Genomic DNA, 21586 nt, shown 5'->3' with positions numbered 1-21586 from the left:
AGGCTAATGGGTCCAGTAGTATGTGAAATTACCCAGGAGCACACCCACACACAGACATATGCACACGTGACCAAATGCACGATCCCCTCCAGGCTAAGGCGTGGCGCAGATACTGTGATTAAACAGCTCCACACAACATGTAACAAGTGCTACTACCAGCAACCACAGCATCTGGTTTGAGAGAGAATGACAGAGCGGATGGATACAAGCCTCATTAGCATCATTCAGAGAGCTGCTGCAAGCGAAGCACCGCTCTCTAGAGGGTGTGGTGCATGAGCGAGGATGAGCGTGTGAAGGGGGAAGTAGCTCCTGCAGCCCCTGTATGTCCAGCATGTAATATCTGCAAATCTGATGTGCTTCAAAATGGGTTTATGCGCGGTAATAATCTCTATTGTCACTTTTACGCTACGTCCACTAATCTGTATTTTTGCTCTGGTAATCTCTTGTCTCCATGGGGACTTAGAGTTGTAGACCGTGAATGTTGTTGCAATGGAACCCCCCACCCCACCCCACCCCACCCCACCCCCAGTCTGCACCTTAGAGTTGGGGGTGGGCGGTGATGTACATGTTTTTTTAATAGACTCAGAGTTGTCACACCTGCTTTATCACACATGGGAAAATCAGTGAAGCCAGTGAGTTAAATCTGGCTTTTCTCCTCATTTCTTGACTCCACTCGCTCCTCCTGCGTCTGCCTGTCATAAAACTTTATCTCTCAGCCACAGGTCAGGTCAGGAAGTCATCGTTGCCATGGCAGCAACCCCTAAAATGCAGACAGACCGCAATAAAGTTGTAAGAGGGAGAGCCGTGGCGCTCTTAGCTGTGTGACTTGTGTGCCTGCGGTGTGCTGTGTGTGTGATAGCGCGAGGGGTAAAAACAGCAACACTTTGAATGTGGACATGAGGATATGATCTCATTTGGAGAATCTGGTGTATATAAAAGTCTGCAGTGCTCTCACCGCAGGGATTTTTAGTTGTGTTATTGTCTCTGGTTATCAATTTGGTAATGTTTTCATTCCTTAGTATGTAATATGTAATCACAAAATATTGCAGGCCAAGAGCGTGATGTAATGGCTCAGCGTTGAAGAGCTTCTCAGAGGGATTGTGGATTGTCCACACTAGTTTGCATTAGTAATCTGGCAGCGTATTCATGCGCAGTTGTGCTGTGTCTCTCTCTCCTCTGTCTCCATCCATCTTTCACCTCTCTCCGTCTCGCTCTCTTCCTCCAGTACTCCCTTTGCCTCTGCTCCTCGCCTCTCTCACTCTTCTCCAGCGTCTCCACCCCCACCCTCCCCGCTCCCTCTCGCTTTCTGCCCTTGTTTCTCTGAGCGATAGTCTCGAGGGAAGCGGGCGCGGAGCTCTGAGGGAGGATGGAGGAGAGAAAATGGCAATGGCAGTATTGTAGGGCAGGCATTTGCTGAGAGGTGGGGGGACGAAAGTGAAGGAAAGAAAGACGAGCGCAAGGAAAAGAGAGAGTAAGAAGAAGAGACAAAGGGAGAGGAGTTGCAGGGAAAAAGAGAGCAACGATAGGTAAGGCCATGAGTGTTATGCATCAGCTCATTTAACCATTCATTTGGAAAACTGAAACTAACACAACAGGTGGTGGAAGGATGCATTTAGTGTCTTGTGTGTTGCATCAGTAAAGCCTGGAGGAGCTGTCCAGTCCATAGGAGTCATATAATTTTTCATCTTCGCCGCAACAGCTGCTCATTGAATACTTAAAGTCGGCACAATTTGTGTCAAGAAAGCATCATACTCTAATCTGATTGAGTCAAGCAAATAATAAGATTAAAAAATACTTAGCAAAACCAAAATAAATACTGATAAGCTGCTTCCAACAGCAAGTAGCCAGCAAAGTATGTAAGCTTTTAGATAATGATAAGATGAGGAAATAAGTTGAGATATGTGACCCGAGTGCTGGAGAGAAACAGTCGAATCAGAAAATCTTGCGAGCATGTGTACAAAAACAGAAACGACTCGTGTAATCGGATGCCTCGATGGACAGCTGGGTTGCTTGAACGCTGCTAATTGCCTGTGAAACAGTCGCAACCTCAGAGGAAATGTGCAGCGCTCGCCTCCAGACAAAATCTGAGTCACTTTCTCGATGGAACAGCCGAACACATCTGGCAATATCGTTCAACCCGCGTTTGACCCCATTCAGATGAAAGTGCTGTCACAGCTCAGTCATATACAAGAATACCGCGCTGTGGTGACGGCCAGCGTCCCAACACCGACTCACATTAGATGCTTTGCAGATTCTCTTCCCGCCATAAAGCATTCAATGTGTGCGCATATGCGTGTATGTTGAATAATTGTGTAGGCTGTAATAATTTCACTGCTATTGTTTATATGGACTGTGGGAAGAAGAGAGGGCTTTAGGGAGAGATAATGCAAGCAGATGATTGGAGGGGATTGAAAGAGGGCCCGGAAGAGAGGGATAGAGAGAGGAGAGAGATGAGTGCAGAGACTTAGTGAGAAAGAGAAAAGAGGCACCCTGGGTCTGAGAGGAGAAGAGGAAGATAGATAGATAGAGAGAGATGGAGAGGGTGAGTTAGAAGGTTGTGAGAGGGGTAGAACAAGGTTCCCGGTGTTAAACAGTTGTAGAGAGAGAGCGAGGGCCGGTTTAAAGCAGGCCTAAGTGGCCGTGACGAACATCTTGCAAAAAGCTGCACTCTGATGCCAACTCACACAAACTCGCACATTCATTACACTGCGGGCTAGTTCATTGAGAAACGGAGTGTCTTAGAGGAGTGGGAATGGAGGTCAGGAGGTAGTAACAGACCTGTTTTGATGACTCTACTGCAGGGTGGGAAGAATGGGCAGATCCACTGCCTCGTACACAGGGACAAAAATATGCTCATTCATTTCATTGAGTATTAATGATAATGATAATAAGTGTTATTCCTTGTGCTCTTTCATATAACTTGGCAAGGCAAGTACAGACGAGGGCACTGCAATAAGAAAGAATGCAAATAAAGTGTAACCATATATTTGATCAGGTATTGCTCATGTTTCTGTTGTTAGGAAATAAAGGATTGACTTTAGACTGTCTCTGGCTGACTCATGCTATGAAATAGTCCAAAAACTCCATGATGTTACATTATACCCCAGTGTCTCTCTGGCCTAATTTCGGCTAATTAGTGTTAGCTAAATCTGCCGTCTCCAGCAGATTTGTGTCCATTTTGATGACAAACACACAATTAATAAAGAAACACCTACAGTCTGTTTAATCTCCAATTGGTGAGGATCAGGCTTTATCAGGGGCGTTAGCTTTGTGAAGCGTTATATTTAGAGTAGCTTTATGAGGGGCCCGAAAAGGAGGGAAAAGTCACAGAAGGCATTTCTATGCGTTACATGTGCTTTCAAACTAAAAGCTGTTATCATACATCTCTCTGCTGTATAATTAGTCTCTGCCTTTGACATGCTTACCACAGAGACAAAGCAGATAGCGTCATTTCCTCTAATTCATCACCTGCACAAGGCTGTCTTACTGCCCCCACCTTAACAGGCGTTGCCACAGTGCGCTTCGTGCATCAAAGCGTAGACCCAAATAATCGACTATGAAATTTGTTGCAAACTACATTTGGAATCGTTTTAATCGATTAGTTGTTGCAGCCCTAGTACACTGTGCCAATGCCAAGGTTCATGTTGGATGGTTGCTTTACGATATACATTGTACTAAACACTAAGGCTATGATTCTCCAGCCATGAGCGTCGTCAGCACCACGTCAACATGCTGATGTTTAGCAGGTATAACCAGTAACACGCTGATCAATCGGATAATGTTTCAGGATGCAAACATTTTTCAAACACGAAGTAAAGCTGAAGGTTGCAGTATTATTAGTGCTGCAGGTATTTGGTCATCAACTAAGTCAAATTATGAATTCATGGCAGTGCATCCAGTAGCTGTTCAGATGTTTCAGCCTGGATCAAAGTGGTGGACTTAACAACGATGACATCCCTATAGCCAATAATGTATTCGTGACCTGATTTAAAGATTTTCATCATTAACGAGAAACAGTTTGCTCGAGGCTGAGTGCTCATTGTTTAATGTCAGTGACACTCCCTCTCTCTGAGACAGCAGTCAGTTGTAAGTCTTTTCCTCTCCTCATCTGCACGAGCACATACGGTGTTGCCTGTCTGACATTTGCACACACCTACACCCACACCTCTCTCCATCCCTCCCCCCTCCTCCCCTCCCTGCCTCATTAGCCGATCATGCGTAAGGAGACCTGTGCTATTTTTACTCCCGCCCCCTCCCTACACACCACTGCTGCACTTTGGATGTGTGTGTGTGTCCTCTCTTATTGAAGGCGGCAGGGCAGAAAAGAGAAAGTCAAGAGAACTGCTAAGACGGTCAGAAAGTAAATTGCAGACGACGTAATGAATAATAGAATCAGAGGGAGAGGCCCAGAGAGTCGCAGTGTGAGAAAAACAGGCTTAGAAAGATTCAGAACAACTGAAAGAACAGTGAATGACAATGACTTCACAGCGTATGAATCACGCTTAACCCTCAGCTCGAAGCTGCTCGTGTGCAAACGCTCAAACACACACACAGCAGACCGAACGGTGTGTGCAGGTAGACGCCCGGTAGGTAGGTTTGCACGTTCTGACCTCAGCTTCACCTCAAGACCAGCGTCATGGTCATCTAGTGTTATCGGCAAATTAGTGTCACACTGAATAGCTCTGTCTGTTGCTGTGATGGGGGGGGGGGGGGGGGGGGGGGGAGGTGTGGACAGCACTGACAAAGATATTTGGGTTGAAGACTGTGTTGACCACAGCTGCAGGGTAAAACCAATGAGTCAGATATTAAGACTTGAGTAATTCCCCCTCCTTCACTGTGTGTGCGTGTGTGTGTGTGTGTGTGTGTGTGTGTGTGTGTGTGCAATTCCTTGGAACCAGCTGTTGAGCTGTTGACCCAGATGAATCTCGTTGTGTGACATAATGACATCCTAAACTCTTGTGTTTTTGTGTACTTGTGTAAAAGAGACTTGGAGGACTCCAACCCAAAGAGCGAATGCTTTAAACAGCTGTGAGCTCATGTGCCAACAGCTATGAGCCACATAAGCCTCATGTGCTTATATAAGCCGAATATATTTGATTTTGGTGCTGTGTTCTCTACATAATGTGAATACGGTACCAAATAGCTTCATATTTCCAGAGATATTTTTCTGTCTCGCTCACACTGTAAAGGGAAACATTGATCCCTCTCAAAGAATCAAAAATGGGACCATGTGGCTCATTTATAAAAGATACTCCAGAGTCAGACTCAAATCCAAGTTGCGTGCCATGAAAAATTCATGTTCGTGCCTAATTCAGTGTGGCAGTCTGATTTTTGTCTCGCTCACTGTGATATACCAGCAGCCAAAACAAAATGAATGCCACCGAGTATCATTTTAATTTCCTTTTTGGCTTATCTTTTAGGATGATGATCCAGTGAAATGAACCCTAAACACAGCTATGTATCATAAAACAGCAAAGAAAATGCTAGAATATTTTTTTCACTATGTGATGCTTGGACTCAAACTCAAATCTACCACCTTTCCTCTCCCCGCTCTGCAGGCTGACGTGTCACAATGACGACAGAAGCGGGCTCTGAGACCGAGGTGAAGGAGAAAGCCGAGGAGTCGGCCGCTCAGCCTGACCCGTCGGAGAAGGCCGCAGAAGAAACACGGGAAGTAGAGAACACCGAGGGAGAGGAGAAGGAAAAGGAGAAGGAGAAGCAGAAAGAGGGGAAAGAGGGGAAAGGAATATCTCGATACCTGCCAACATGGCTTAAGAAGCAGAAGTCTCAGAGCCAGGTGAAATTCCTCTTGTAGGCTCATTAATGTCACGGCTGATTAGAAAACCTTGTTTAAATTATAAAGCAGCAATCATTTTTTTATGGTCTAGACTTTGAGTTTTTAATGGTTTTTTTTGTGTTTGTTTGTCTTTTTTTATCTACACGAAGACCTCCCCGACCAAGGAGGTCCCCCCCTCAGAGGAAGCTGTTAACGAGGTGACGCAGGAAGAAAAGGGGCCTGCCCCAGAAGTGAACGGTCACTCAGAGGAAGTGGAAGAGAAGGAGGCAGTGAAGTCGGAGCAAGTGACGGAAAAGGAAGCAGAGTCTCATTCCAACGCCAGTGCAGACACTGAGGTATTGGTCGTACCTGGCCTGATTTCTCTCCACACCCCACTGGTACACATGCTGGATGATAAAGTAGACAGGGGGGTCTCTCAGCGCTGTGCTTGCGGCTTCACATGCAGGTTCACGAATGAAACAAGTGTGAGTTATTAAATGAAAAGAAAAGAGAAGGTAGGAAAGAGAGCGCTAGTTAGTGGCCGGACATAGATTTCGTGTACTGCTTAGTGCGAAAAGGTGGTGATAATGGACTAGGTAGGTCAGTCTGTCGTTACTGGGGCATGACAGAGAGTGAAGAGGAAAAATACAGCACAGGCTGCACCAGGTTTACGTTATTCCAGCAGAAATAGCCTGTGATTGTGCATAAAGTCATATAATTATGATTCAACTTTTATGCCTAATTGTATGTTTTTTTTTGTGGCTCAGTCGTAGATGCTCTGGATGCAGGTATGGTCTGTGGACCAAGGTTGGGAAATCTTGGAACTAAAGGCATAAATAGAAAAAACACCCAACCCTTAAAGCAGCAGTTCAGCTTTTTTGAAATGCACCTTTATGAGCTTTCTGAGAGTTCAATGGGAAGATTGATTAGCTTAGCGTAGCATAAAGACTGGAAGGTGGGGGAAAACCGCTGGCGTGACTCGGACCAAATGTAACGAAATCCATTCAACAGCACCTTATTTACATGTTATCTTGTTTGTTTGATATGTGCTGGATTCTTGGAAGTGCGCGGTCACTTCCTGGATTCATGTCATCACCGTGAGGCTGCCAGGCAAGAGGCAGAGACTCCAGGAAGTTACTGCTGCCAGCCAAGAAACAGTTCAGTAAACATGAACGGAGTATCAACCTTCTCATCTAACTCTTGGCAAGAAAGACAAAGAAATTCAGTTCCCAAAAATGTAGAACTATTCCTTTAACATAATCCTTTGACTAAGAAGAGCAACGGGTTTGGATCGTCCCTGCTGCAGGTTAGTTAGTAAACACAGCGGTGAAACCACCACCAAACCTGTCCCCCAACAGTAAACTGATGAGAAGTATTTTGCCTAAACAAATTTCCTCCTTTGCCCAAGCCACACAAACACACACACACACGCACACACACAAACACAAAGCCATTCTCCCTCGTGGACATGCACACATGTTCCATCCAGTGATCACATTAAGGCACTCAGGCCCACCCAGTGACATCAACATTTCAGCAATCAGGCCAAAAGAAACGCCTGCAGTTTCTAAGAGCAGATTCAGACGAGAGGGGGAATTACAAAAGGGGAGTGACGGAGAGAGAGAGCAGGGTTCCTTCTGACTGAGTTTGAACAGTCAGATCTTCAGTGTTTTCCTTCATTATGACCTTTTTAAGAAGATCGTAAGCCTTAAATGATGGCCACAGTGAGGGGAACACCGTGTGCAACGGCGGTTTGATGTACCTTTTCTCCTTTTTTCTTGCAAACTTGTCAGCCTGCCAAGGAAGAGAAGGTGGAAGAGAGTCCTGAGAAAAGTCCTGAAGAGGCCAAGGTGAGAGCAGAGGGAGAAGGAGCAGAGAAGCCGAAGGAGGTGGAAGGTGAAGAGGAGGGAGGAGGAGAAGGTCAGACCTCCATTTTCCAGTCACCGCTTCGCCTGGTGAGGAAGACCAAGATGAAGCTGGTGGTGTGTCACGTGACCCTCCTGGATGGGACCGACTTCACCTGTGAGGTGGAGGTAAGACTCGGGCGGGAAAGACCCAGAGACAGGTGCACACGCAGCGTAGAGCGCCATGATGTCATTTAAATGTAATCCCTTAAAAGGTCTTGGATGCAGCTCGTTTGAGCAATTTAAGAACTATGTTCCCCAACATTCTGTCCAATGTTCGAGTGTTCTGTCATGCTGCTGCAAATGCTTAAAGCAGCCCTCTCACATTCCCTTTATATCTTTTTAGACGAGAAATAAGTGGATAAGGATCAAACCAACGTGTCATGGCTGATGTGTGCAGAATTACTGAATGTGATAGAACATAGAGGATTTTGCAGCTTTAATGATTTCCTGGAAAAGTGTCATGGTGCAAGATCCACAGTAACTGTCAGCATTTCTGCATTTGATGTGACTGATTCAGTGTGTGAGGGGCTGATTAGACACAGACACACACACACCATCAACAGGTTACCTTTTTTTCCCACAACATCCTGACAGAGAGGGTTGACACATTGTCCGTCATATGTTCTTCGGCTAGTCAAGTAGGCCACACGTGAGCGGCAGTGTGTCAATGATGTAATCTCTAATAGGATCAGATCTGGTATGAGTGTGTGTGTGTGTGTGTGTGTGTATGTCTGTGTGTGAGCGGGAGGGTAGGGGTGTTTAACTTTCCGGCTCAAAGTGCAGTAACGGCAGAAGCACCCGCTCACCGTGTTTGGGCGTGGTTTAGGGGATAAATGCAGAGCAAAGCAGAGCACGCTACAGGGGCTTGTCTGGTGACCAGAACACACACACACACACACACACACACACACACACACACACACACACACACGCACACTCATGAAAACCTTGCAGATTATAGGGGTCCCACCAGATTAGTTTTCTGCGTCTGCTACTCCCAAAAAAAGCACGTGCCCCACAACCCCCCTACACACACTCAAACATGCCCGCACAGATCCTCACAACATCATGTGTTATTCATGCGGGTGTACAACTATTTCTCTAGTAGGACGTCTGGGAGGGTCCCTGAAAAGGATAAACAAAACACGCAGAAGTGTTTTAATTTGGTATTTGCTTTAGTGAGACAGGGGGATAATATTTGACCAGAAATGTCTCTCCACTGTTGCTTAGTGACCTCTTTTCTCATTATTTCTGCCTGCTCGTGGTTAAAAACGTACGTTTCCCAAGCAGCATGTGCTTTTTTAGCAATACCCCTCCTCACATTCCCACACTCACTCACATTCAGTGGTAAGATGCCCAGAATAGCCGCTGTGTAGGTCCACTGGAGCTGTCAACAGTTCAGTGCCGGGTTCGAGGGCCCTTCAACAGAGCAGCCTTCAGCATGTCTAGATTTTCTCACTGGGTTTGGGGATTTCAACCGGCAACTTTTACCACAGCGAAGCCCTCTTTCCCTTATCGACAGCATGCCAACGCCCAGCAGCGTGCCTGTGAGTGTCTACGGTCGTTTGAACAGTAGCGGCTTTGTCTCGCTACAGAAAACGCTGATACTGCAGCTAACTGCTATTGTCCTGAAGCGCACACACAACCACACACACACTCTTACACACATATCTATCCATCCCTCCCTCCACACACTGGCATAGTTAGGTCGCGAGAGGGAGAGATGCACAATGCATTCCAGAGATTAAATTTTCTGTTTTGCCCAGCAGGCCTCGAACACACACACACACACACACACACACACACACACACACACACACACACACACACCGGTTTCTACTCTTACTCCATGTCCATTCATCTATCATCCTTGTGTCCTATTTGTGAATCTTTGGCATCACATTTCTCCCCGTGTAATAACTTAATGCATATTTTATTAGTCGTAGTTCTTTGACTGAACTTCTTGCCCAGGCCTGTTCTGACTCTCTTTAAATAGAAGGTTTTCAAAGGAGAGTCTTAGTGTCACATGGTCTTAATGCCGTTTCTAAGAATTTCATTAGTATTGGTTTCAGCGGGATTTGAGTGTCACACGGTTTAAAGCACCGTTTCATAGGATTTCATTAAGATTCAGTCAGACATGAGTCAAGTAGTATTTGCACATATTATGCACAGTTTTGGTTTTGACACGTAGAGCTGTGCATTTACTGCCACTTGTTTACACAGAAAACAAGATACAGACAAGCACTCCAGCTGGTTTATGGTCACTATATGGTTTCAGTCTTCCCCATGATTTATGATTTTATGACTCCATTCATGTGAATCTTGTAATTATGGTAGTTTGGAACTTGGCGATGTGGGTATTTAAGGTCAGTCAACCTTGATAGTGCTTTATGTTGCCGGGGATACAAGCCGTAAAGTGGGGGAAGTATTTCAAAGCCATTTTTGTGTATCGTTAATGATCAGCAGTTAACATGGCGATATGTTAATAGTCCTGATAAGGCCTATCACATCAGGGAGTCACAAAACTGTGAGTGACAGACACCTCGAAATTCATAGATAAAAGGACAGACTCTGTAGCTGCAGTGTTTTTAGGCAGTGCCTTGCTTGGAGACACACTGGCTCAGACGCAGAAACCTTGAAAGGTCACATTCTCACATTCATTGGGGCGTTCAGAATGCAACTGCACTGTGAGTTTCTGTACATGGTGCATGTGCTTGACCAAGTATAGGAAAATACCGCAGATGTTTTCAGTTGTCGCAGGACAAGGAGAAAAATGCACTCTTTCATCCTCTTTCCTTCCACTTTCACCACGCTCCCTGCTCTGTCTGTGAGTCTGTCTGTGAATGCCACTGTCGTTTGGTGCGTCAGGCCGAGGCTGCGCTGCCTCACTCCAAAGAAATGAATATCATTTGATTATTTCATTCTTTCTCATCTTTTTTCCCCCCTTTTCCTCCCTCTCTCTGTCTGGCCTTCTGTCTGTCTAAAGGGCACTGTTGTGTGTTTGTGTGTGTGCAATGCTCGTGCACGCAGGCACGGATGTGTGCTAAATGTCATTGTCATAGTTGAGTGTGGAGGTTTTTTATGGCTAACGCTCCCATCGGGCCTATGAAGGAATGCGTTGCCCAGAGACAGTTGGAGAAACTGAGAAAGAGAGCAAGAGAATAATGGAACAGATGGAGATGAAACGGACCAAACAGAGATGCATTGATGGAGAGGATTGAACAGTGACGCTTAGAGTGGCTCACTTTTTTTGGAAAATGCACATTTGAAACTGGACTGGAAACTTTATTTAGCAGCTTTTAACTTTGTTTCATTATGAAAAAGCACCATAACGTACAAAGCTTCATCTTGAATCTCTGTCTGTCTCTCTGCAGAAACGTGCTAAGGGTCAGTACTTATTCTTTAAGGTGTGTGAGCACCTTAATCTACTGGAAAAAGACTACTTTGGTCTGACGTACACGGACAGCCATGAACAGATGGTATGTATTCATACACGCACACACACACGATTTACTACATGCCAAATAAGTCAGCAGTGTTCACTTATAAAAAATCCAGACATTGATGTCTGTCTGGTGCCTTTTGACACTGTTTCATGACATAAGTTAACTTTCTTCCTCCTCTATGTCTCGCTACCTTTCGCCCGGTCACTCCAGTGTTGGTTGGATCCCACCAAGGAAATCAAGAGACAGATTCGCAGTAAGTTTTATTTATCAAACCACACTCCTGCTGCCTTTTGCAAGTCTATCTATCCATCCATCCATCCATCCATCCATCCATCCCTCAGCCTGCAAGATGTTTCGCATAACACAGGGGCCACAATTAAGTCGAACAATGCTGGAGACATCTGAAACCAAACGACAGCAGTCTTGCTGGAGAGTGTGGCGAGGAAGAGGTTACCAAAGTGTGGTCGCTTTGCTTCATTATTCATAGATCTCTGTATTAACTGTTGCGCGTTTCTAAACGCAGGGTGAGGCGCGGCGGCATCTTTTGTTGACAGGCAGCTATCGAGCGTGTGGAGCGGCCAAGCATTGTTAAGCCTAATTTGATTTTAGAATGCACACACGCGCCTGTAACGATTAAAAAAGGTTTCCTCCATCTGTGACGAGGTCCATGATCATCAGGACAGAGGACAGCGACAAGCAGGATTGTGTTCAAATTGAGATGAATTTGTGGTATTTGGAATAAATTATTGGATTATTTGTTTGTCTTTACATCTTACATTATTATTTTTGTGAGGGTTTTCAAAGAATATGTCAATAGTAAACCCAAATCTTTACTCCTTTTCTTTCGCTGCTTATTTTGCCGCATATCCTTTCACAATAGAAGCCGAAACAGGTCAGCCTAAAACTTCAAGTTGCACTTTCAAGAGGAAGCCTTTGTAAAAACATGTCATTTTGGCTCATAAAGTGTTATTTTAGAATTAGTGTATGCGAGCTCGTTACATCTGGGTGTGTGCAGCCTGTGTGTGGTTCCACGCACGCCTGTATTTTTGTGGCTCTGTCGCTGTGTGTGTGCTTGCGGCTCGTGGACCAGAGGTATGCCACTGACCACATGTGTTCATTTGTGTACATTTTTCTGTGTGTGTGTGAATGTTTACAGTGTGAGAGAGAGGCCGTATCGTGTGTGTTGGATACTTCGGTGTGTGCAGAAAGCCCCACATGCTCGTTTACGTCACTTTATACTGCACCAGACCACCCTGGCAAAACAATGAAGATATGTCCTAAGAAAGGTTTGACAGACGTGTTTTTTAGTTGATTGTTGTTGAGTGGTATGGGTATGGAGGCTCTGTCTGTGCTCTACATCTGGAGGGACGGCTACCCACAATGCAGCTATGACCGAAGCCGTGTGGGTGTGTCTGCTCTTTGTGTCTGTGGCATCATGGTTTGAGGGCGGGCTACAGAAGTGGTGAAAAATCATGTAAAAAGAAACAAAAAAAAAAAGGTAAATCTGATCAGAATGTGGTGGATAAAAGCTTGTCGGTCAGCTGATTAAAAGAAAATAAGAGGGAGAAGTTTAACCCAAGAAGCTTAAAGTGAAAGAGAGACGGTAAAAATGAAAATAAAACCCAAAAGTCATAGCTTTCTGCAGTCGAATCAAATCTAACAAATAGCACAAAAAGCATCAGTCCTCGAGACCAAAGTGAGCACCACTGAAAAAAAAACCTCTGATCCACATAAGTGAGCTCCTCCTTTGATTTCACTTTGATAATGAGAACAAGATTTCGCTCTAAGCTGAATGTCGCTGGAAGCTGAACGGAAAGGCTGGAGAGTCTGGACTTAGTCCAGTCAGTAGACCTCTCCAGTGCGTGTGGTCTCTGCTAATGTTTAACTGCAGCCACACATGTTATCTCTCCACAACCACACTAACCTTTGTAGTGCTGAGTGTCTCACCATGCTGTCATAGTACATTTGCAGTCAATTGAATGTGGAACAACCCTGTTTAGCCTAAAGTGACAGGATCATAAGGGCAAGCATATTTTAGATTTATCCTCAAATCCCTACATTCCTCCTAATCAAATATTTACTAAAAATGTGGGTTTTTTTTCATGTTATATAGACAAAAATCACCCAAAAAGGCTTGGCGGGAAAAATATGAAGTATGAAGGCTGGAGGGAGGTAAAGAGAACGTGCTAATATGAAGACAGTGGAGGAGAAGTGAGGAATTGTTGCCAGGAAGAGTGCAGGGAGGTGAGGGAGAGGATGCGTATACCTATCAGAATGTGTTTATTCTGTGCATCATGGGGCCGATTGATGGGCGGCACGTGATCGCATGGAAAGACGAAATGGTCACGAGAGACGCCCAAAAGCACTTAGTGCTGCTGACAAGACATACAAACTTAATCCCACTCTCAGACATATTAACAGACATCCACACAAGGCAGTGGAAAGGAGATATTTCACCTTGGGTTCACCTCATGTGTTGCATCTTTTTGCTGCAATGAGAGAGTGTCAGTGTCCACCCTTCTTCCTGCTCCTCTGGGATGCAGCTGCAAAGGCTCTGCCTCTGCACTTGTGTGTGTGTGTGTGTGTGTGTGTGTGTGTGTTTCTGTATGTGAGGATTCCTTCCCGTGTGCGCATGTGTGTGTGTATACTTGGATGTGTGTATGACCTTGGAGGAAATGGTCTCGATGTGATGTCAGCTTTTCCCGGATGGAATTTTCCAGATGATGTGATCTCCATCTTCTATTAAGTGTGTGCACACGTGCGTGCGTGTATATGTGTGTGTGCATGCACACGAATGCCTACATGTGTGTGTTGTTGTGTGGAGCCAGATAATACAGAAAGTGTGGAGATGGAGAAGGTGGCAGGCGATATGAGCTCCTGAGGGAATGGGAATAGGAAATGTGATGTCTTGATGACGATAAACATTACGGTTTGGCATTTGGTGAAGCTAAAATGAGGTTATGCAATACTAGATCTGTTTCATACTTGTGTGTGCATGTGTGCATGCATGCGTGATGCACCAGGCTTAGCACGGTCTAAAAGCTGTTCTGCATTAGACAGATGGGTGAGATCGGCAAAGGGATGGATGGAATTGCATAGAAATGCAGGCTAACTGCATTAGAATGCTGGTATACAAATCAAAGAGGTTCCCCTTTTTGTTTTTCTAGTTCTCATCATGTTTATATGTATAATGCATTTTCTTCTACTTATAATACATATCTAATGTCACTGTGTTGTAAATCACTCTCTTTCTGCAGGTAACAACTGGCAGTTTGCATTCAACGTCAAGTTCTACCCTCCTGATCCCTCACTGCTCACTGAAGACATTACCAGGTACACACACACACACACACACACACACACACACACACACACACACACACACACACACACACACACACACTTACTGGGCTTGTAGCAATGATTTGCTTCAACCCGCATTAATAAATTTCTTTTAATAGCCCAATATTGACATATCGTCATCTCTTTAAAGGACCAGTGTGTAAGATTTAGGGGAATCTATTTGAAGAATATTGCAAAAATGGTATATGATAATATTGTGTTGTTATTACCTTAGAGTAAGCTCTTTAAAGCTGCAGAGGGAGTGGGTCCTCTTCCAGGCTGCCATGTTGGACTACCATCCTTCTACAGTAGCCCAAAATGGACAAACCAAACCCTGGCTCTAGAGAGAGCCCTTTGCATTTCTCACGAGTTTTCACAAGCTCTCCTGCATGCTTGCCACGGGAGAGTGAGGGATATTCAGCTGGTTGTAATCTGCAACCTCACGGCTAGATGCCACTAAATGCTGCACACTGGTCCTTTAAGTTGTTATGCTGAACTTATAAGCAAACAGTTGCACATTTCCACATTCAGCAGACATGGAATAGCGGCTATTTGGGGTTGTGTTTGTCGATCTGATGAATTTATGTCCAACATTGTCCCTTTGTTTTAGCTCTGTTTTTGGTCTGCACTAGCTCTTTAGCTGCTAAGTGCCGCACTACATTCACCACCTAGTTACCAGCTTTGTGCGGCTTTTGGTGCAGGGCTGGTAGCATCTGCTTATCTGAGCTTTTTTCACTAAAAGCAGCTGACCACAGATTTTAAAAGCACAGTTGATGAGAGCATTGAGAGTGGACTGAAACATTAAAGTCGTGTGCTCTGAAACCAAAACGATGAGCTGAAAGATGCTAAAAGGCTCCATAGAGCTATGGGGAACTGCAGATTTGGGTGATAATTCTCTGTGGGATTGTTACTCTAAGTGACCCCCTTCACATTACTGATAATCATTCGTGACCCATTGTTGATGTAGAAATATTGACGGGTGCAGCTTTAAAACTGAAGTGCATGTCTAAAGCAACACAGCAAAAGCAAAGAAAACCACAAAAAGCAGCCGTGTTTGTATTGTGCACACAGTTAATTCATTAGTTTTTGTACATATGCATGCACACACACATAGACTCATGGGTTGCTCCAAACACACATCATTTAGGTTGCAGCGTATGTCTAATGGAGCGAACAACCTCTCTGATGGTTGGGCTGTAGCTAAAGGCTAATCGAGGACACGCAAATACAGCGCACTCACTAACACGCACTCACTTGGACAAGTACCAACAACTGACCTGCCTGGCTGCAGTAATTGATTATTCATGTTTTGCTGACTTTCAATAGACACATTAAAGGCAGTTTCATACCTGTTTTTCAGAGGATTTCTGTGTATTCACGTATAAATGGAAAGTTTGCCTTTCATTTAAGATACTTTCAATTACTTTTCATTCTGTAATTACCAATATTAGCAAGGTAGAATACTCTGTTGTCCTGGGGCATGCAAGGTGAGGAGAAGCCCTGTAACTGGATGACTGGGGGTTTAAGCCTCCATGTCAGCAAGTGTCCGTCCCACTAAAGTGACTTTGAATGACATTTTTCAGCACACAGGATGATACATTTCCCAGCACCCTGAGGTGTCTGAATTAGTCATCCACACAGAGGCTCCATTCACATAATGAATTCTTCCATGAGGGTTCGCTGCAGAGGACATCGTCGCACTCTGCCGTAAATCCTCACTACCGCTGCACAATACACTAACTGCAAATGTTCATGTTATGCAACTGAATTCGGGTATGTCATGGTGAGGATTAGACATAAGGTTATCCCAATAAACCAGTGTACCAGCCTACTAAGAAAATTATACAACACACACAGCAGCAACAAAGACATTTAATCCTCACCAGCTGACCCTGGCCTCACAGGAGGAGAGGCACTTTGGCCACTGGGATCGTTTTATTATTATCATGAAGAATGGAGACGCTTGCAGTTCAAATACAGGCTTACAACAGGCCTTTGTTTTTTTTTCTTTTCTTTTGTGAGTGGCCTTGTTTTCCACTAAAGCCCAGCCTGCTCTCCTCCCCTGTAGGTACCTGTTGTGTCTGCAGCTCCGTGAAGATGTGGCTTCGGGTCGACTGCCGTGCTCATTTGTCACTCACGCTCTGCTGGGGTCATACACGCTGCAGGTAGAGTGCACTGTGTGTGTGGATGTGCACGGCATGTGTGTGGTGGGCAGTTTTCACCTGCTTATGTGTCTCTGTTTATGTATTAGTATGTATGAAGTGGCGGCGTCCTTTTGGTTTACAGGCAGAATTTGGCGACTATGAACCCGACCAGCCTCGACCTCTGGACTACATCAGCCAGCGGACCTTTGCGCCCAATCAGAACAAAGAGATGGAGGAGAAGATTCTTGAACTCCACAAGTCTCACAGGTCAGCCATAAGTTTACTGTATGTCTTTCTCTTGCCATCAAAAGCTGTAGTACTGGCTCTTTTTCATCTATTGTATAATTCAAACATGGATTTATGCCTCCATGCTGCTGTTAATCTGAGGGTGTTTGACATGATTTTCCTTTTTTTTTTTTTTTTTTTTTTAGGGGAATGACACCAGCACAGGCCGACGCCCAGTTTCTAGAAAATGCGAAGAAACTGTCCATGTACGGGGTGGACCTGCACCATGCTAAGGTCTGAGTAAATGAATGAATTCTCCTTTTCTCTCCTCTCCTCTCCATTGTTGCTGACATCAGGGGATTAGCACGGTTTCTTTGATGTGGAAAGAGTGTGTCTGCATGTTTGTGTCACTGTATCTGTGTGTGTGTGTGTGTGTGTGTGTGTGTGTGTGTGTGTGTGTGTGTGTGTGTGTGCGCATGTGCGCATGTGTATGTGTGTCAGCTGTACAAACACTCAGGGAGGCCATTGCCATGGGAACAGCCCCTCTCTCTCACTGGGATAGCAGGTCATCAGCAGACAGCGTGCATGTTTCCGTGTGTATCTGAGTATGTTTGTGTGTCTTTGTGCAAGACGGGCAGAGAAAATGGGGGAAATATGCATGAGAGAGACGCAGAGTTTGAAAATAGAAAGCGAGGATGAGGATATAGAGAGGACAAAGACATGACGGACAGAGATAAGATTAGAGGGAGATGGGGACAGATCCTTGAAAGAGAGAAAGAGGCGAGTGCCCTTTAAGGGCACGCTCCACTTGTTTTAAACACAAAGGAGAAGCAGGGGGAAAGAGGAGAGCAGCAGCGAGAGCGTTTCAAAACGCTGAAAATCTTTTTTTTATGACATACCAAAGTTGTGGGAATTCATGGGGCAGATCTATTTCTGTCGTGTGCCATTAATTTGTCTTGCAAGTTTCATGACCTACACAGAAGCAAAAGAACAGATGCATAGTATGCAGATAAGTAACCAGAATAGTATCTACATTATGAGCATCTGCTGTACTAAATGAAGCATAAGAATACAAAGTACTTAAGAAAAAGTATTAAATACTATATACTCCAGACATAAATACTGTAGTATCTAAGAGGTATATTGAGTAATAAGAATATTCTCATTAGGAATAAGAAAATTAATGCAAAATCTGGACATGAGCAAAAGTTGCACTTCAGGGAATTTGATTGGGTAATTTGTGTAATGTGTCGGCAGAGTTAGCAGCAACAAAAGCAGCTGTTTCACAGCAGTTGTCCTCTCATTAATTTGTAGTCCACTGGCTGTTTTGATCTGCTGAGGCTTTAATTTGAGATTGAGCAGTCAGACTGCAGCAGGGACAGAAACAATAGAGCAGGTTCATTAATACAGCAAATTGCACAGATTCATTTTCATTCTGCAGGTCTCCACAGTTCTACAGAACCTCAGGTTTCAGTTCTGCCATCTTTTATTCTGTGTTCACTTATTTGGCATTACATTCAGAACTGAGACAAACTCTTCCAGAGCTGCAGTCACTGAAGATTGAAGTTTACACTTGTCCGAAGTGCCAGAATCAGATGTGCCTCTGCTCAGAGCACAGAGATCGATGACCAGCTGCTAGCATGGCAAGGCCATGTGACATGTTTGTGTGTCCCAGTAAAACTGTCCATTATCAACATATTGCATTCTCCATTAGTCCAACAGATTTTTCCTGTTAATTTACTGCTTTAATCAATACCAGCCCTTACATTACCAGATGGCCTTGGACTTAAAAGCTTTGTTAGTGAGTTAGCCTGTCAGCTAACCCTGTTAGAGTTGGACTGACCGTCAGTGTTTGTGTGTGTGGTAATTGAGTTTCTGTTGACCTTTAGCAGGCTACTTTAGAAATCAATGGATGTACAGTATGATCTGATTTACGCCAACAGGCTGCGCACATAGATGTTTCATAGAGGTCAGTGATGATAACATGTATGTTGTGTATGTTTGGATGTGACTATCGCAGGATTCTGAGGGTGTGGACATCATGCTGGGTGTGTGTGCCAACGGACTGCTGGTTTACAAAGACAGACTGCGGATAAATCGTTTTGCTTGGCCCAAAATCCTCAAGATTTCATACAAGAGGAACAACTTTTACATTAAGATCAGACCAGGAGAGGTACGCAAAATAAAGCGATAATAATGTAATCCTAACCAAGGTTCTTTTCTTCTGTGGTGGATAAAAAGTCATTATTTCTGTTGCTCTGCTGTTTCTTTGTTAGACGGAGCAGTTTGAGAGCACGGTGGGATTCAAACTCCAGAATCATCGATCTGCCAAAAGGCTGTGGAAAGTCTGTGTGGAGAATCACAGCTTCTTCAGGTAGAAGCGCACCAGTCAAACACACACCATGAAGCAAACACGTACTGTGTGTGCGCACGGATTTCAGAGATTATCCTGTCGGACTTTAGGGAAAACGAAACAGCTTGTTAGGTAACGTTCAATAGAGAGATGTGTGCTTCATCGTGCTCGACACAAAGCTGGCTCTCTTCCCAGACAATAAGTCGAGAGTGTGTATCTTGTGGCTGTTTAACCAGTCTGATGCCCGGGGCGATGAATACATGCACACACAAAGATGAGCCAGGTGCCCATCCTTGCATGTTTGTATGTCTGTGTGTGTAAGAGAATAAGAGCGAGTAAGCTTTAATATCCTGTTGAGCTGGAAACATTTTTGCCCCCCCTGCACATGCACATGTTGCGACTGTTACGTTTTGACCCCCTCTGAAGAAGTTTTCAAATTCATGTTTCTCTCCCCCACGTCCCCGTCTGTCTCTCCCTCCCTCTATCTCTTGTCTCCAGGTTAAACGCACCAGAGCCTCCCACCACCAAGGCCCGCTTCTTGACTCTGGGCTCTAAGTTCCGTTACAGCGGGCGAACCCAGGCCCAGAGCCGCATGGCCAGCTCCCTCATAGACCGACCCGCACCCAAGTTTGAACGCACCTCATCCAAACGTATCAGCCGCAGTCTGGATGGAGGTAATGCACCGCCACTCGTGTGATTCTCTCTAAACGATGAGTAGTGAATACATAGATGAGAGTAGAGGAGTGGAAGGAATGATGGGCAGATGGAAGCGGGGTCACAGATGGAGGGTTTGTATGGGGTTGTGTGTGTGTGTGTGTGTGTGTGTTTGGATGTCAAATGCTAGTGTCTGACCAGATACAGGAAATAGCTGCAGCATATGTTTCCTGTCACGCAGCGAGAGACGGAGGAGGAGAAAGAAAGAGATGGAAAGACGTGTACGCATGTTATGTGTGTCTAAACGAAAAAACGACCCTCGTGAAATCCAGCGTGTAAATCCAGTCACTCTCATGTCACTCCAACAGAGTGGAAAACCAAAGCAGGCCTCACCAAATCCCCCCCTGTCCTTTCATTCTGGGCCGCACAGAATTCAGACATAACTGAGCAGTGATCACATTCAATAATTCAACTTGAGCTAATATCTTTTACATAACCAATAATTAAGTGCATATTTTATTGTCTTTGGCCAGTGGCACACGCCGTTTTTCTGGGCTTTTCAGGATGTGGCTTACAGATCCCACTTCATGCAGCCGTGCACTTCTGTGTCACATGTGTCAGGGTCTTCCACTGTCTTACATTGTCCCCTGCTGGACACAGTGTTCCACTGCAGGTCGACGTTCTTGCTAAACTGTTACTACCTTTTTCCCACTTTGCTACAAGACCAAAACGCAGTGTGTGAAACGTTGAACTGACAATAAGAGCTACGGCACTTGCATCCGGTCCGGCGTCAAGTAGAGGTCACAGTAACTGCAAAGTATTCAGCAGAGGAAAGCAATCGATTTAGCTTGCCCTTGTATGGGACGGATTGAGAGTCAGCTCTGACCTTCATGTGCAGAAAGTGTTTTATGTCTCTGGAGAAAAGCAAACCATAGATCTTGAACTGAATGAGTGCACCCTGTAGCTATCCGGCAGTTTTTACTCTGTTAAATTGTAATAGAAAGTCATGCGTATTTTTAATCGACTTCATTGATAATTTTATTTTGTGCTCTCCGCCTTCCTTAGCACCAGTGATCAGCATAACTGAGGCGGGCAGGGACATGGCTGAGAACGGACGCGAGCTCCACTCCGACTCTAAGGTGTGTGTGTATCATGTTTTCGTCACGTGTGGATACATGCAGGGAGAAAGAAACAATACAAGATTCACGTTAGACAGCGAGTCTTTTTGTGTCTTCACTGTTGTGTTTACATGTTTGTGTATCAAAGAGAGAGACATTATGTTTCTAGCTGTGACGTTTTTTGGTTTGTCCTGAGGTGTATATAAATATTTCAGAGCTTTAATTTTGCATTCACGTGTTTTTATTGTGTGTAAAAATCAACATTGTATTGATTCTAACATTGTAACAACATGCATTTGTCCTGGGTTGGGATACTAATATTGTAACAGGAGGTAGCAGCAGCAGTCTGTGGGCGACTCTCACAGGACTGTGTATCTGTATATCTATTAGACGACGGTGGAGTCGTGCATGGGGAGGGTGACAGTGCTTTTATCTGGTTACTACTGAGGCTGCTACCTATAGATAGTAGATGATAATCGTCCGATGCTAACATCATTTCTGTTTCCACAGGATCATTTAGATACTTAGCTTTAAGCTGTGATTATGTGAGTGAGTGAGAGAGGCACACAGACCAACAGGACGTCCTCATTTACCTGACAAACGTGATGGTTTTTGGATTTT

At 44.7% G+C, this 21586-nt stretch overlaps 1 protein-coding gene across 19 annotated transcripts in view; it reads left to right on the top strand.

Annotated features, from left to right (window-relative positions):
- The window catches only part of epb41l2 (erythrocyte membrane protein band 4.1 like 2), a 48187-nt gene that overhangs the window by 10351 nt on the left and 16250 nt on the right, over window positions 1–21586 (top strand). For 13 of the 19 annotated variants that reach the window (XR_013078516.1, XM_076756457.1, XM_076756460.1 and 10 more), the window contains exons 3-15: window positions 5559–5797; window positions 5947–6132; window positions 7570–7809; window positions 11058–11162; window positions 11340–11382; window positions 14387–14462; window positions 16540–16636; window positions 16758–16882; window positions 17047–17134; window positions 18861–19013; window positions 19117–19214; window positions 19692–19867; window positions 20913–20986. Coding sequence is in view for 18 of the 19 variants with exons in the window: in XM_076756457.1 (XP_076612572.1) it covers window positions 5573–5797; window positions 5947–6132; window positions 7570–7809; window positions 11058–11162; window positions 11340–11382; window positions 14387–14462; window positions 16540–16636; window positions 16758–16882; window positions 17047–17134; window positions 18861–19013; window positions 19117–19214; window positions 19692–19867; window positions 20913–20986 (1686 nt within the window). In the remaining variant the exon portion in view is untranslated. Of the gene's footprint in view, window positions 1–1273; window positions 1527–5558; window positions 5798–5946; window positions 6133–7569; window positions 7810–11057; window positions 11163–11339; window positions 11383–14386; window positions 14463–16539; window positions 16637–16757; window positions 16883–17046; window positions 17135–18860; window positions 19014–19116; window positions 19215–19691; window positions 19868–20912; window positions 20987–21586 lie in introns of those variants that run through there. The other 6 variants (XM_076756476.1, XM_076756474.1, XM_076756466.1 and 3 more) reach the window with 1 other exon arrangement.

Source organism: Chaetodon auriga, chromosome 18 (assembly GCF_051107435.1).
Source record: "Chaetodon auriga isolate fChaAug3 chromosome 18, fChaAug3.hap1, whole genome shotgun sequence".
Lineage (NCBI taxonomy): Eukaryota > Metazoa > Chordata > Actinopteri > Chaetodontiformes > Chaetodontidae > Chaetodon > Chaetodon auriga.
The sequence above is the reverse complement of the archived record's forward strand: the minus strand, read 5'-3'. Positions and strand labels throughout refer to the sequence as shown.